Genomic DNA, 17,519 nt, shown 5'->3' on the forward strand with positions numbered 1-17,519 from the left:
GCGGGAGGCGCGCCGCCGCCGCCGACGACGCCGCCTACCGGCTGCGGGGGACAAACGAAATCAGTTCACTTCCCGGTCTTACCTCTGGGGAAAACCAAACTAGTATGAAGCTGGCTCGTGTTTCCAGGCAGGTCCACACTAGACCCCGACGCAACCGAACGGCAGGAGAGGTCGCCGTGGCATGGTGTATTCAGATCGGGCGACGCTATTTTGCTTAGCGCACTGGACTCACGTTCGAGAGGACGACAGTCCAAATCACCGTCCCGCAGTCCGTATTTCGGTATTTTGTCATTCTTTTTTTTTTTCTAAATTGCTTAAGGACAAAGCTGGTAACGTTTCTTTCAAAGGACGCGGACGATATTTTCTCCATCCTTCCCTAATCTGCACAGTTAAGAGTCCGTGTCCAAAGACCTCGCCGTCGAAACAACGTTAACGTATGAACGGGATGAGATACCATCCTTGATACAAAAGTTGCAATACTGGTACATTATCAAAATTAATGAACTAACGTTGATAAAGTTAATTAATGACCAAAGCAAACATCATAACGGATGTTATAGATTATGTTTGTATTGTAAACCGCTCAGAAATGGAACAACAGAACTTTCATGTAAACATTTAAAATTATCGGCTTTTCTTTACCAACGAAAATTGGCATAAACACGTCAGATAATATTTTTGAGGCAGTACTAGAGCCTGTCTGACTGTATTTTTCTCCTTCAATAGACCTGGTGTTTTTAATGTTGTAAAAATGTTATATAATGAAAACGGCTTCATCAACGTGTAAGGTCTTACTTATGTAAAATGTAGACTTTTTGTATCTGCAGGGGTGAACCGTAAATAATTTTTGCCCTTTAAATATTTCGTTTTATCTTTTATTTATTTGTGTGTGGAAGAATACCCAGTGCCGAAAAGGTCCAACTAGTTACAGAAAATTTTCAATATGTCATGTAAACAAAGCAAACTAATAAAATTAAGAATACGCAAAATCGCGACATCCACTACTATAACATCAACGAGCGTGCGTAAAGTTGTTTAACTTCCGATATTATTAGACGCCACCGTTCCTCTCACCGTGAGTGTCAAAACTTCCTTTTCGAGAAATCCTTACCTTGACGTTCCGTACCGTCAAGTCTGAATCGACTTTTAAGGCTACTTTGAATTACTTCACTGTCTACATGATCAGTATCATTGAGCACCAATGTAAAATTTTGTGGAATCGCCGTAGAAAGTATCGTACGTTAAGTATCACGTTATTCCGATACTTTATCTTACGTCTTTCTTTCTCACTTGTTTAACCCATTCCGATCAAATCCTACCTCTGCTGAGCATTAAATTTCGACGAAAAAATAATGGAAAAGCTCGGTAGCTTTGGGCGTGCATCCGAGAATTAATTACTCCTGCTCGGAGAATCTTACAAACTACTTTCGATATCATTGTGTAAATGACTCATCAGTGCGAAAGCGCCTCAAACTCGTGCAGTCGAGTTGCGCCGCAGGTAACACAGGTGGCACAAAACGCCAGTTGAACAAGCCATAGTCCACACACAGACCCGCTCCAGGATGCTTACCAGTCAGTTGGTTCGTCGATCAAAGCTGCGTATGGTGCCAGTATGTCGGACATCTGCCGTGTGAAAGGAGAGGATCACATTGTCTCGTGCTCCCACAATATCGAAAGGAATCACTTGTTGACAATATCTGTAAGTTTTAGCAGTACGTGGAATCCTTTATTTCCTCTCCCGTATACAGTGCACCGTTATCCTACAGCCTGTGAGATTTCTCCTATGTGACGAGCGCCTAAATTTGCAGTTACACGGCTGTCGTCAAAATACATCCTCCTACACTTCCACCTCAGTTCATAATTCTGGAGAGTACTGAAGAAAGTTCTGCCGTCTACGGAATAAAAGCCCTAGACGTGCCGCGCGTCTCCTCGTAGCTGGTCTCGGACGTGCTCCCTGCGTACGCCACCACTACCACCAGCTTTCTGGACACCATCCGGCCATTAATTAGCCTGCAACCCAGCGCATTCTTCTCTCTCCTTGACTGGGGCGGTCGAGTACGCCACATCGGACGTAGTACACCCCCCCCCCCCCTTTCTTGGAAACTTGTGGTATGGTCTTATGGGACCAAACTACTGAGGTCATCGGTCCCTAAGCTTACACTATTTAATCTAACTTACGCTAAGGACGACACACATACCCATGCGCGAGGGAGGACTCAAACCTCCGATGGGGGGAGCCACGTCGATCGTGCAAGACGCCCTAGACCTAGCGGCCCCGCCCTTTCTATTCGTGGGATGGCACGGCATGACTGGTTTGAACTTTTCCGTGTAAGAGCCGTACTTAGAGTGGAGCCGACATTATGGAAACAGCAGGGCAAGATTATACGGAAGAACCCATGCGGCAGACAGCAAAGTGGACGCGTACCAGACAGTCGCTCCTGCCGCCCCTGTTCTAACAGTATAGCGTGAAGTAATTCCCCGTTTATCTTGTGGGTCTAGTTTGGGTGGTGTGTGTCACGGCGAAACAGCACAGGACGGACTGCGCTGGCTGTCGCGTGGGCGCGGCGGCGCGGTAAGCAGAGACGGGGCGTCATGTCATGTAGCGTCGCGTTACTGTCGCGGTCCGCCGAGCGCGCCCGTCACGGAGGCACAGAGAGAGAGCAGCGCGTCAGCCGAGGGGCACAAATGTTTTGCACTGATAAGCGTAACTGTCCCCGTATCAGTGAGGCGTTCGTAATTTTCAAACTTGAAAATTGCTTTTGTTCAGAAATTATAACAAAGCAGCTAGCAGAGAGCAGTAGATGTACGGCACTACCTTGGGATGCAGGAGGCGCGATTAGATATGAATCTGTTAGGAGATTCATTAGCTTGCAAAATCTGATTTAACGTTCCTCAAATCGTTGGTGTTATCGATTTTGTTTTCACGATATCTAATGTGCACGCATGCCCACAGGCGCGCGCGGAAACACTCCGTAGAAAGAGTGTGGAGTTTGTCAAGAGTTGTAAAGAGCGTTCAACGCTGTGTGAAATTGAGTGTTAGTGGTTTCCATAAAACGCAGTGAGCGGGAAAGGTCATAATAGTGTTACACTACACGGGGTTGTGACTAATTGCTGCCACCACACCACTTTTAAGCGGGTAAACGTGCCGTCTTGTAACCACCTTGCGTCCCCGTTACGTAAGCGAACCGATCGACTGTAACACACAATTCCCGCTTTTTTCTCGCTTCCTGCTCTTTCTCATTGTCGCTGGCATCGCGGTAGACCTAACTTTACTGTTCCTTTAGTGACTACACAATTTATAGTGCCAGAAGCCCATTTTTACTCAATCTTCAACGAGGGGTAGTTTCGAAAGGACATGATCCAGTGGTTCCATTTCTCTAAAGTGTATGCAGGTCGTCCCATCAGATGGGCGGTGTTATAGTGTGTGTGTCGGAAGCGCCTTATCTGAGCCGACCGTATCGCTGGTCGACATCTGACGAGCCACTCTCAGATAATGGCCCTGTATATTGCTGCCACATGGCAAGTTATTTTGTCTCAGGCTTTCAGTAGCCGGTCGTCTTGCAGTGCATTAATAGAAAAGTCCCTGCAAAGATTTAGCACGACACCTTTCGTGTAGGGAGGCTCGAGCGGTGGCCAGCGACCTCTACTTGTTTTGTACATGTACGTCCGTAACAGAATAAACGGTTGCACAGTTACTCTTGTCGACGTCTCCGCAAAATTCTAGATCTACCGATTCCGCTTGGAAGCACTCCACATAGATTAGAATGAAACGTCTTTTTGAGTTTTCTCTGTTTCTCTCGTTGGTTTTACTTGCACAGTGCAAAGTAGCAGTTGATGATAATTGCATAAAATTAAACTTAACGAAACTGTAGGTGATGTAGTAGTTAAAAACCAGGAACGACGCTCATTGAATATTTTCACTATTTAGTTGCGACTAAATAGCGCTTTTTTTAGTCGCAATGCGCTAGATATAGAAAGTCTATATTGCAATACTCTTTTAAAATTGTGAAGCTGGCAGGGGTAAAATACAGAGGGCGAAAGGGGGCTATTTACAATTTGTGCAGAAACCAAATGGCAGTTCAAAATGGTTCAAATGGCTCGGAGCACTGTGGGACTTAACATCTGAGGTCATCAGTCCCCTAGAACTTAGAACTACTTAAACCTAACTAACCTAAGGACACCGTAGCGGTCGCGCGGTTCCAGACTGTAGCGCCTAAAACCGCTCGGCCACCTCGGCCTGCCGAATGACCCTGATTTCGTGTGCAGTCAGTAGATTTTCAAGGATAAACGGAGACGAAAATTTTCTAAAATAATCAGGAAAATAAACTCTTTGTTATGTAGGAGCTCTGTTGCTTGATTTCTAACTGGAAATGTATGTTTCTTGTTGCACATGACTGATTTTTTACTGCAAGAAAAGGTAAATCTCCGAGACGAGAGAGAAAGAAAGTAATTAAAGTTACAGTTTCTCTTCAGACCCACAGAGATTTGCAATAAACTGTAAAAACAATTTCACTTATTCAAAAGTAGTAAAACAGTTTTTTTACGTAAAAATTGCATTCACGTAGTTTTGGGATGGGGAATGAAGGAACTCTGTCAGTTCTGCACGGTTATGACAAGGATGTTGTTGCACAGAAAACAACACGAGTACCGCCGCCAGTTACACTATAGGACTTGTAGATTTGGTTTACTAAATGATGGAGGGATTGATGAAAGGGAGAATATAGGGTAGCACAAGATAGAAATCATCACCTGCAAGATGACATATCTGCTCCAACCTATATCGAAGACGCTGTGTGACCCCCCCCCCCCCCTCTCTCTCTCTCTCTCTCTCTCTCTCTCTCTCTCTCTCTCTCTCTCTCTCTCTCTCTCTCTCTCATATGCCTGCTCCCCTTCCCCAGAGGGGCAGTAGTCAGTGCACGTAAGAGAACATATTTCATAAACTTAAACACTTAGGACTTTGTCGTCGTCGTCCTTAACTATCCTAATAATTTCTGTTATCGTATCATACGTTTCTTCAATCTCATCTGCGGAGCTAGTTGGCATATTGGCATATAAACTTGCACTACTGTGGTGGGTGTGGGCTTCGTGTCTGTCTTGGCTACAACAATACGTTCACTATGCTGTGCATAGGCGCTTATCCGCGTTCCTATTTTTCATTCACTATTAAACCTACTCCTTCATTACTCTCATTTGATTTTCTATTTACAACCCTGTATCCCCCCTGTGAACCATGGACGTTGCCGTTCGTGGGGAGTCTTGTGTGCCTCAGCAATACAGATAGCCGTACCGTAGGTGCAACCATAATGGAGGCGTATCTGTTGAGATGTCAAACAAAAGTTTGGTTCATGAAGAGAAGTAGCAGCCTTGTCAAAAGTTGCAGGGGATGATTGACTGATATGGCCTTCTAACATCAACCAAAACGGCCTGCTGTGCTGGTAATGCGAATGGCTGAAAGCAAGGGGAAACTACAACCGTAACTTTTCCAGAGGGCATGCAACTTTACTGTATGGTTTATTGATGATGATATTCTCATGGGTAAAATACTCCGGAGGTAAAATAGTCCTCTGTTCGTATCTCCGGGCGGGACGACTCAGGAGGATGTCGTTATCGGGATCGGACCGTGGAATGTCAGATCCCTTAATCGGGCAGGTAGGTTAGAAAATTTAAAAGGGAAATGGATAGGTTACAATTAGATATAGTGGGAATTACTGAAGTTCGGTGGCAGGAGCAACAGTATTTCTGGTCAGGTGAATACAGGGTTAAAAACACAAAATCAAATAGGAGTAATGCAGGAGTACATTAGTAGATTTAATAATCAGTAAAAAGAATAGTAACGCATATAAGCTACTACGAGCAGCATAGTGAACGCATTATTGTAGCCAAGATAGACACGAAGCCCACACCCACCACAATAGCAGAAGTCTAAATGCCAACTCGTAGCTCCGCAGATAAGGAGGAGATTGAGGAAATATATGATAAGATAAAAGAAATTATTCAGATAATCAAGGGAGCCAAAAATGTGATAGACATAGGAGACTGGAATTCGATAGTAGGAAAAGGAAGAGAAGAAAAAGTAATAGGTGAACGTGGACTTGGGAAAAGGAATGAAAGAGGAAGCCGCCTGGTAGAATTTTGCACAGAACATAATTCAATCACAGCTAACGCTTAGTTTACGAATAATGAGAGAGGGCTGTATACGTGGAAGAGACCCAGGGACACCGGAAGGTTTCAGATTGATCATATAATGCTTAAACAGAGATTTAGGAACCAGGTTTTAAATTCTAAGCCATTTCCAGGGGCAGATGTGGACTAGCCCACAATTTATTGGTTATGGTTCAAATGGCTCTGAGCACTATGGGACTCAACTGCTGTGGTTATCAGTCCCCTAGAACTTAGAACTACTTAAACCTAACTAACCTAAGGACATCACACACATCCATGCCCGAGGCAGGATTCAAACCTGCGACCGTAGCAGTCGCGCGGTTCCGGACTGCGCGCCTAGAACCGCGAGACCACCGCGGCCGGCCTATTGGTTATGAACTGCAGATTAAAGCTGAAGAAACAGCCGAAGGCAGGAAGTTAAGGACATGAGACCTGGATAAACTGAAAGAGTCAGGGGTCGTAGAGGGTTTCAAAGGGAGCATTAGGGAATGATTGACAAGAACAGTGGAAAGAAATGCAGTAGACGAGGAATGGGTAATTTTGAGAGATGAAATGGCCGGTCGCGGTGGCCGAGGGGTTCTAGTCGCTTCAGTCTGGAACCGCTCTGTACGATCGGAAGTTCTAATCCTGCCTTTGGCATGGATGTGTGCGATGTCCTTAGGTTAGTTGGTTTAATTAGTTCTAAGTCTAGGGGACTGATAACCTCAGATGTTGAGTCCCATAGTGCTTAGTGCCATTTGAACCTTTTGTTAGGACGTTCAAACTGCACAGTTGGCCTCGGGGCATGATAGGAATTAGTATGTACATGCACCTCAATAAAGCTCACTTTCATTTGGATAGGTTCGTAAGTAGGCACAATTGACACATTCCCAAGTCTCATCACCATCAACGGATGACTGTGTGGTGTGTAGTATTCAGTCATGGAATAATCAGTGCCATATTCGTTGATGACACGGTGACTATCTAATGGTACGTGAAGGTTTTGGAAGACGTTTTCGACAAGAAGTCGTTCATGCAAGTCGGAGCGAGACCCTATTGAAGCAGGAGAGAGTTTGATATCCTGTATGAGGATTACCCAGAGGTCACTGGTATGGTCCTCGCTTGCGTCCCCCCCCCCCCCCCGCCCCCCTTCCCCCCTCCTGCGCCTGTCTCGCCATCCCCTCGATACGGCCCTGTCCTCCTCTTTGCATGTATGGACTTTTCGTGTTAACTAGCATCAAAGTAGGGAATTTTGGCAGGGTATGCAAAGCTGTAAATACCATTGAGCAAAGTGTGCTCGTCGTGCCTAGTCCTCTACTTATTACTCACATGGTGAGCACGTAGCTCTTGTTCACACTCGTTAGAATGAAATATGCCCGACTCTTGCACCACTTGTCGAGAACTGGTGGACGGTTCTATTTTCCAAAATGTCCTCGATAAAGCTAAAGAGATTTTCAGATTGCCAGCATTCGTGTTTGACACTTAATAGGCGCGGAGTGGCCGCGTGGTTTGAGTCGCCATGTCACGGATTGCGCGGCCCCTCCCGCCGGAGGTTCGAGACCTCCCTCGGGTGTTATTCTTAGCATACTTTAGTTTAAGTAGTGTGTAAGTCTAGGGACCTCAGCAGTTTGGTCCCTTAGAAATTCACACACATTTGAACACTTGAACTAGACAGAAGTGCAAAAAAATTGCTACGCCGTAAAGAAGGCCTACAATACGTGCAGTAAATTTCTGAATGCCATACTGTACAGAAGAAGTCGCTTTTCTCTCCGTACACACCACAGTTTCGGGAAAAAATCCAGTCGAAAAATACGGCGTCTGGGTGGGTGTAACTCTTCAGCTTGTCGTAGTCTTCTCTCAGTTGCTGCGAAGATCGAATTACAGCATAGTACTTCTGTGGGAAACGCATTCTACATGCAATCTTGCGGTAGCTATGTCGTTACCATCAACTTTGCAGTATGCACACAGCATGTCAGTAGTTTAATTGTCTGTATAGTGGTAAACACCATCAGCCCAAAAGTTTAGAGACTGGATTAATAAAAAATAAAGTTAGGTTGGTGGTTTTAATACTTCAGGTGTTCTACATACTCTCTTCCCTCTTGAGTACAAAGCACACAACGTTCATACAAAGAAGTATAATTGTCAGAAAAGTGGTCCTTTGGGATGTTCAACTGGCGCGTCACATCTGGTCGAATGTTTCTTGTCGTCAAAACGTTGACGTTTCGTGTGAATTTCTGGAGTTTGTCGTTTTGTGATAGATTCATATTGATAACACACTCGCGTCACACGTGATGATTTTTTTCCAGTTTACAACTGTCCGCATGGTGCATTTAAATAAAGTTGCAGCTGGCGTCCGCGCATCATTTTTGTTCGGAAGTCGAGGAGTACGGGACAAACTTCGCACATACTTTCCTCTGCTTCAGAATATTCTAGAGATTGTCTTGAAAACTTTACTTACAGATGTTGCTGCATTGTGATTTGTGACGCAACAACGGTGACACTACGGCCGCACGTCTATCTGTTTTCAGTTGTTAGTTCAAGCTGCTGCTGTAGTTACTGCGCTGACGTCGCTTGTACCGTGAATGCAGGGCTTTGGGTTATACGCCAGGAACAGAACCTAGCTTGGAACTCTTTGGACGGACGATGTACGTCGTAATCCCGAGAACAACGTCACCGCACCGGTGCACGGCACGGTTACACAGTTATAAGGACAAAGGGCTAGAAGAAGCAGGGAGCGGTTAGACACTGATCGTGAAATCACCTTGTGCTGACAGCTAGTTGATTGTAAAAATAAATACGGCACCAAACTGTCTCCGAAGAGACTCTGGTAACACCATTCTCAAGTTTGGCCGCCTCACAGCACCTAAGCTATGCATTTCTGTTTGAAAAGTAACCAGTTTGCCGTGCCGCACTACGTACTATCTGATAGAGATGATGATAATTGAAGTAAATGACCACATTTAGGCAACACTGAAGCTAGATACTGTTGGTTATTATTCAAACTTGAACAAGAAAACGATACTATCCACGTCTTTACAGAATTCGTAGATTCTGCAGAAAGTCTCTGGGTTTAACAAAACTCTAGTCACCGACGGTGCGTTGGCTACAGACACCTCGCTGTGTGTGAGGCTACTTGAGTGTACCAGTAACCCCCTGCTCCATCCTGTTCCTTAAAGATTCTAACTCCCTTCTGTAAAACAGCTTGAAACACACGTTAATTTACAAATGAGTTAATGTATTAAATATTTGTCGTTAAACATGTAGTACCTTTTTGGTTGAAGAAGCAAAATCTTAATTAATGTTAATTCCTTTAGCTTCGGTTTATTCAACAATAGCCTAATGAAAGAGTTTAGAAAAGTGTTGAAATTCTGTGTAAAGTTTGTTGATTATACTCTTGAGAATTTGCAGACTGTTAGTGACGCTACCTCAAGGCATAAACACGATTTCCATCTTCTGTGTTAAAATTTAATTCTTAAGGAGTATATTTGACAACGTTTTAAATTTGGTCATTGTTTATACGACACACTGAAAATCAAATTTTTCTTGTCTCTGGAAGCTGTGAAATAGGCGAACTGCAACCAGGATTGAGTGTTTGGTAATTTAGAATTGCGTTGAGGAATTGTTGTGGATAAACATTCGGCAGACGACAGTTGAGTGTGATGTGATGTTATGCTGAGCAACTTGCGTGGCGTGTTGCAGGACGCCGGAGCAGTGTCCCAGCGTGGTGTCGCTGCTGGCAGAGAGCTACAACCCGCACGTGCGATACGGCGCAGCCATGGCGCTCGGCATCGCCTGCGCCGGTACTGGCCTCAAGGTGAGTCACAAACACGTTTGTCGAAATTTTTCATTGCCGTAACTGGGTCGAATACCGCAGTGGTTCAGCATTCCCCCGGCAGTGATGTAGAACAGAGACACTGATGTAAATGGAAGTCTACTGCAGAGTGCGATACGAAACGTGGAGCAGGAATGACTTGGCTACGTGTGAGCTCAGCTAGAAACGGGAATTCTGTTCACCAAGCATTTAGACTGTCAAATGTTTAATGAGGCCAGACAACGAAGAATTCGGTGTACAAGACACTAAGAATAACTAATGCTTCAGAAAATTTCAGCATCGAAGAGGATAGAATTGAGTGAGATGTACTTTATATCAGTGATGTGGTGCATGCCATTACCAATACAGAACTGTAAGTAGCTAGTCAGATCTTCTGAATGCCACAACACGAAGTGTATATTTTGCGGGACCACGATAACTACAAGGATAGGCTGTAGGAGCTAGTTGTGACCCGGCCTGCTGAGCAGCAGCACGAGTAGCAGTACGTCAGCTGCCGGAACACCCCTGTGGGAAGTCGCCGCAGTCTGGTGGCCCTGCGGTCTGATCTCTAGTATACGTCAGCTGCACGCAGGCGCCACGAGCTGACCTGCCTGGCCTTAGCTTTTGCATTTACTGACACCTCTTCTGCTATTGCTGCTGCTGCTGTATACACATGTGGGTTGTGTTCACTGTAAATGCAGGACACTTAACTCGTCCTGCGGTGTTATCTACACCCGGCAATTGGATGGTTTGATGGAGGACGAAATAACTAATTATTTATCGGATCAGGGTGTTACTGCTGTTCATCGAGTTATGAAGAAGGAAGCTGCCCATTTGGTCCCAACTCGCACATTGTTCCTGACTTTCGATCAGTTAACATTTCCTACCAAGATAGAGGCAGGCTATGAATTCATCTCTGTGTGTCCTTACATTACCAATCCGTTGAGGTGCTATAAATGCCACCAGTTCATTCATACCAGCACGTCTTGTGAAAACACTGCCAAACGTGTCACTTGTGGCAGGGATGCACAGGATGTCGCCTGTCCACCTCCTTCCCCCCATTGCATTAATTGTCATGGAGAACATGCTGCTTCTTCTCGTTCTTGTCCCATCTATCAAGACGAGCAGGGTGTTCAGGAGATAAAGGTGAAGGAGAAGGTATCTTTTCCTGTTCGCGAGCCGTAAACCGAATGTCCCTTCATCTGGAAGCTACAGCACTGTTAGCCTCTCCCCGTCCCACAAAAAACATGGCTACGCAAACTTGTGGCTTACAGTTCAGTTTGATGGTGGCAAAGTCGCCTAGCCTTGAAGCTGACACTCCGTCTCCCACTTCCCGGGCTGTAGATCCTGCTACCCGTTCTTCGCCCTCACCGGTGAAGATGGTTGCAATGCCAGCAGTGAACCGTCAATTCAAAAAGGTTTATTCCCGAGAAGATTTCTTGCATGCCTTCAGTTCGCAGCCGTCTGGCTCTTCTGCCTATTGCCAAAAGCCAAAACACTCATTCAAAGGCAAACAGTCTTCCCCCTCTTCGACTCGTCGGTCCTTTTCAACTGACTGATCCTGGGGAAGCTCCGTTGATCTCACTGAGTGGATGGTTGAAGATCCTCCACCTGTGGATTCCAGTGGCCGTCCTCTCTCGACGGCTCGCCCTAAGCGGCCGTCGAGGTAAATGTTTCTTATTCATTCTCCGGCGTTCCTAAACTGTATGGCCCTTTTACAATGGAATAACCGTGGCCTTCAGCCAAACAGGGCTGATCCCCAGCTGCTCCTGTGATCACAATGTCCGCTTGTAGTCTGTCTCCAAGAAACCAAGCTACATCCTCAAGACCATTTTGCTCTTTCCTATTTTACTTCGCTACGGCTGCACCTTCCCCTTATGGCGGGCATTCCGGTTCATGATGGGGTCATTCTGTTTCTACAAGATGATGCTTGTCATAGCCCCATTGCACACCCACCTGCTTGCAGTTGCTGCCTGTTTTTTCCTTCCCGAATTTACCTTTTCCCCTCTGCACCATTTATATCCCTTCGTCTTCTGCTGTCCTAGGGTGGACCTGATGCAGCCTGTTTCTCAGCCTCCTCCACCCTTTCTGCTCCTCGGTGACAGCAGTGCCCATCATCCTCTTTGGGCCCCGCCTGTCAGCTGCCGGAGAGGTTCTCTTTTGGTGGATCTTCTCAATCATCTTAATCTTGTTTGCCTTAACATCGGCAAAGTCAAGTTTCTCTCTGATTCCACGCACACTTATTCCCACTTAGACCTCTTGATCTGCTCTGCCCACCTCGTTTGACATCTCTAGTGGTGTGCTCTCTCGATACTTACTGAAGTGATCACTACACTTGTTTGACTCGCCTGTACAATCATACCCCGCCACAGTGGCCCACACATTGGAAATTTTCTCTTGCTGACTAGAGGCTATATTCCTCCTTTGCAGTCTTTGATGAATGGCTGTTTCCTAGCTGTGATGATCTGGTCGAGCACCTCGTGGATGTTATTCTCTAGTCTGCCGAATCTTCTATTCCTCATACTGCTACTACTTCTCCCCATCGGGTCCCGGTCCCTTGGTGGACTGTGGAGTGTGGCAATGCGATTCGTGCCCGATGACGTGCGCTTCGTGTCTTTCACAATCATCATCCACTACTGAACTGCATCCGCTACAAGCAACTACGTGTGCAGTGCTTTCGAACTGTTAAGGAAAGCAAGAAAGCATGCTGGGTTTATTTCATCAGCTCATTCAACAGATTTACTCCGTCCTCTCTCGTTTGGGGTGGCCTTAGGGCTTTCCGGGACGACTGCCCACTTCTCAATCCCTGGTCTGACTGTGGCGGGAAACATCATAGTCAACCCTGTTGATGTTTCCAATGCTTTGGGCTGGTACGAGGTTTCAAACTCCACCCACTATCATCCTGCCTTCCTTCCTCGGAAACAGGTGGAGGAGGCTCGTGCAATCTCTTTTCTCTCTTTGAATTGAGAATGCTACAATACTCATTTTACTATGAGGGAGCTCGAGCATGCTCTCTCCTCATCGAGGTCTTCTGCTCCTGGGCTCGATACAATCCACGTCCTTGTGCTGCAGAATCTTCCTCCTGCGGGAAAACTCTTCCTCCTCAATACCTACAACCATATTTGGATTGACGGTGTATTTCCCACGCTTTGGTGTGAAGCTGTTATTGTTCCCCTACCTAAGCCTGGTAAAGTTAAATCTCTTCCTTCCAGCTATCGTCCAATTTCCCTTACCAGCAGCATTTGTAAGGTGATGGAACGCATGATCAGTGGTCGATTAGTGTGGTGGCTGGAGTCACACCATCTTCTCATTAATGTTCAGAGTGGGTTCCGAAAGTGCCGCTCAGCGGTTGATCATCTCCTCACCCTGTCTACATTCATCATGAATAATTTTCTGCAGAAGTGACAAACAATGGCTATTTTCTTTGATTTGGACACCTGTTGGCAGACAAGTATTCTACGTACTCTGCACACATGGGGCCTTCACGGTCTTCTTCCCACTTTCATCGGGAATTTTTAACAGACTGAGTTTTCCGGGTACATGTGGGTTCCTCCTTATCCCACACTTTCTCACAGTAGAATGCGGTGCCTCAGGGCTCCGTACTGAGTGTCTTCCTCTTTGCCATAGTCATCAACCCAATTATGAACTGCCTTCCATATGGTGTATTTGGCTCTTTTCGTTGATGAGTTTGCTATTTATTGGAGCTCCCACAAGATGTGTCTCCTCCAATGCTGCCTTCAGCATTGTCTGGACCGTCTCTGTTCATGAAGTGCCACAAATGGTTTCCACTTTTCTGCTACCAAATCCGTTTGCATCAACTTCTGGTGGTATAAGGCATTTCTGCCACCGTCCTTGCGAATGGGCCAAAATGCTCTCCCATTTCTGGATGCAACAAATTTCTTAGGGCTTACGTTTGATAGGAAACTCAGTTGGTCTCCCCACTTGGGCTACCTGGCTGCATGCTGCACCCGGTCCCTCAATGTCCTTCGTGTATTGAGTGGTACCTCATGGGGAGCTGACCGGACTGTCCTCCTCTGCCTCTATCAATCTCTTGTCTGCTCCAAGTTGGACTATGGATACATTGTCTACTCCTCTGCTTGGCCATCTATCTTACGCCGTCTAACTACAATCCACCATTTGGGGATCCGTCTTGGCACTGGTGACCTCTGTACTAACCCAGTTGAGAGTCTCTACACAGAAGCCGGTAAACTACCACTGTACTGGCACGGCACCCTACTCAGTAGGTATGCATTTCAGCTTTCTTCCATGCCAGGCCACCCAACCTTGGACCCTTTTTTTTATGACATTATTGACTGTCAGTACGAGATGTACGTTTCATCTCTGTGGCCTCCCGGTGTCCGCTTTCACCTGCTTCAGCAGCTGCAGTTCACACTTCCTGCCACTTTCCGAATGGGGGAGAGCTCTCCACCACCTTGGCTTGAGGCACAGGTATGTGTTCATTTTAACCTCGGCTCATTCCCGAAGGATTAGACTCCCGAGCTGACCAATCACTGCAAATTTCTCTAACTTTGCTCACAACTTGCCGATAGCATATTTTTGTACACTGATGGTTCCAAGTCTGCCCACGGTGTTGGCAGTGCTTTTGTAGTTGGGGCTGATAAGTTTCAGTACCGGCTTCTCGACCAGTGCACAATTTTTTACCGCAGAGCTTTTTGCCCTCTATCAGACTGTTCACTATGTCTGGAGGCACCAGCTCACTTGCTGTGTGATCTGCTTTGACTCCCAGTGCCCTTTACATTCTGTTCGACGGATCCAGAACTGCCTCCATTCATTCCCGGGTGGGGGAGCCCAAGTGTCATACATGTGGGTTCCTGGCCATGTTGGTGTGCCTACTGCTGATCCTGCTGCCAAGGCCGCAGTCCATCTCAGTCGGCTCGCCTCTTACTCTGTTCCCTTGCAAGATATTTGTACTTTTCTCTATCGGGGTATCACGTCACTTTGGCATGACCATTGGTGTTCCCTTCATGGGAACAAACTCAGAGAAGTAAAATCTCTCCCAACAGCCTGGTTGACTTCCTCCCGACTGTCTCGCCGTGAGGAAGTAATGTTAGCTCAGTTGTGAGTAGGGCACTGCCGCTTTAGTCACCGCCACTCGTTGAGTGGGGACCCTGCACCCAGCTTCCTTTCTGTAGCCAGCCATTAACAGTCAGACATTTCCTGATCCTCTGTCCCTATTTTAGCCACTTACGTATCTCCCCCCCCCCCCCCCCCCCCCCCCCAAAAAAAAAGAAGGTAAATGACCTGTATTTTATAGGAAACATTGTCTTGGTGCCTCCATTCTCTTCTTTGTTATCTTGCCTTTGTCTTATCCTACTTCATACTTTCTAGCATGTAGTCTCTTTGTATATAGATGGAGCCCACATGGATGGTGAACAGAACACCTAGCAACAGCGAAAGTTAATTCTGTTTCTGCCGTGCTGCTATATTTGTGAATTTGAGTTGGCTGTTAGTTACTTGGTAGCCAAATTTCGAATGTGTGTATTGAGGTCTTACATGCTGTGTGGAGGGAAAAGCTGTAATGTTCTGACTGCACAACAAATAAAGAAAAAATGTCCAGTAACTGAAATTGCTATTACGCAGAAGAGTATTATTGTAAAAAGTGCACTATGGTCCCACCCTGTATTTTTCTGGAGCTGAAATGAGCAGTTCAGCTTCACCAGCATACTGGGACAGATTTGTTAAAACTAAAATCTCTTGGTGGCTGTGCATACTTCAAATAGCACTGCATCCGAATCCTGTCGGGTGTGTTAATTACACAGGATGCAACCTTATCTAGTTGTTTGAAGTGTTTACTTGTTTTTGCCTGCAAAACTTGGTGAGAGTGAGTGTTCTTTAAGCTTGCAGGCAGAGTGTCAGAGATTCGTGTACTTAGTGCTTGAGGTTCTATTACACTTAGTCGTGAACAACCTTTTGTCATAACTGAAAATGTGACAGTGAAAGAATACTGATCTTTGAATCATTGTGGTATTGTTAACTTCTTTCATGTGATTATTGATGCCATTTAAGCAGTGTGATATTGAATTTTGTATTAAGAAGGAAAAATTTGCTGCTGAAATCTATCTCAGCCTTGAGCATTCATATGGAGATGTGTGCATGGGCTGCCAGATGGGTGACGGCTGTGCATACTTCAAATAGCATTGCATCACCCCCTGTTGGGAGTGTTAGTAACATTGTTTGTTCTCGCAGTTGAAAGATGGCACTGAGGCAGAGATGAGTCTTGTAGCTGTCACCCTTCCCGCTGTATGTGCTAAGGAAAGATTTGTGAACAAAATCAAAACAAACTTTGCAATAGGACATAGTGCAGTGCCTGAGTTACTGAAAATATAGTACCTGTGATGTCCAAGTATATTGACCGAATAAGGCAAAGTTAAGAGATAAGGTGTCGCCCAAAGAAGGCATTCTACATGCACAGGCCACAGTATAGAGTGCCCCCACACAAAGTGCCAGGAGTCAACTGTATTGTAGAACAAACACCAACATTGTTTTGTATATGTTATTGGTAACAATGTAATGTATTTTAGTACTTTACAGCAGTAACATAGTATAGATTTTATGCTATTTGACACCACTGGTTTATATAAAATGTGCAAGTTGTATTAAAGGTTTTAGGATGCTTGTTGACAGACTGAAAATTTGAACTGGTTGTAAATGAGCAGCTCTTGGTAATCAAACTGTGATCTTGTCTTTAAATGATTAGGAACTGTGGGCCACCATTTTCAACAAAATTTATTAAGTGTACAAACAAATGGAAACTCTATTGTAAGTGACAGAAAAATTAGAGCAATATGATGTACCATTTATGACTTACCTAAAAATCTAAAAGTAATATTCATAACAGTGGGTTGCTGGTAACTTTCTTTATGATACACATAACATAAAATTTGAAATTACTTCTATTTTAGATAGTGTGGTGTGTGAAATGTGTGCTCCACTGCAAACAGAAAAAGCCTTTCTTCGAACTTACTTTTGAATTTTTTGATGTTTTAGTGGGCTGCTCAACTCATTCATTGAATAAAAATATTTCTTGTAGTACATACTTTGTTCAAGAATGAAGATGCTTTCTGTTCTCTACTTTTGAGATCATCTCCTTTTTCTGATCATTTTTAGAATTGGCTACAGAAACAATTACTTTAATGTTCTTTTTGTAAGAGTGTATAATTGTGTATGTCATTCTGCTGTTTCACTATAGGAGGCAATAGCACTGATTGACCCTATGACGAATGACCCAGTAAACTTTGTGCGGCAGGGTGCGCTCATCGCATCTGCCATGATCCTCATCCAGCATTCTGAGCACACATGTCCCAAGGTGAGTACAGTGTGTAAACTGCGCATTATGCTGCCTAAGTAGTTCAATACTTCTGTGGCTTTCTGTGGCACATCTTGCGTAGGTCAGCATTAACACATCTTGCGTAGGTCAGCATTTGAAATATTGCAGACAATGGAAGTAGAGCTACAATGTAGAATGTAGTCGCCTGATGACCTATATGTCATTGGTCATCAGTTGGACTGGTGCCCAGATGAAAAATGTACTTCAGGGCACCTTATG

The 17,519-nt window shown here is 45.2% G+C and overlaps 1 protein-coding gene across 2 annotated transcripts in view; it reads left to right on the forward strand.

Moving 5' to 3' along the window:
• LOC126336299 (26S proteasome non-ATPase regulatory subunit 1) overlaps window positions 1-17,519 on the forward strand; it is a 330,884-nt gene that overhangs the window by 298,289 nt on the left and 15,076 nt on the right. For both annotated transcript variants that reach the window (XM_049999836.1, XM_049999837.1), the window contains exons 12-13: window positions 9,841-9,955; window positions 17,163-17,279. In XM_049999836.1, the coding sequence (XP_049855793.1) occupies window positions 9,841-9,955; window positions 17,163-17,279 (232 nt within the window). The remainder of the gene's footprint in view (window positions 1-9,840; window positions 9,956-17,162; window positions 17,280-17,519) is intronic.

The sequence above is a fragment of the Schistocerca gregaria genome, chromosome 2 (genome assembly GCF_023897955.1).
Source record: "Schistocerca gregaria isolate iqSchGreg1 chromosome 2, iqSchGreg1.2, whole genome shotgun sequence".
NCBI classification, from domain to species: Eukaryota; Metazoa; Arthropoda; class Insecta; order Orthoptera; family Acrididae; genus Schistocerca; species Schistocerca gregaria.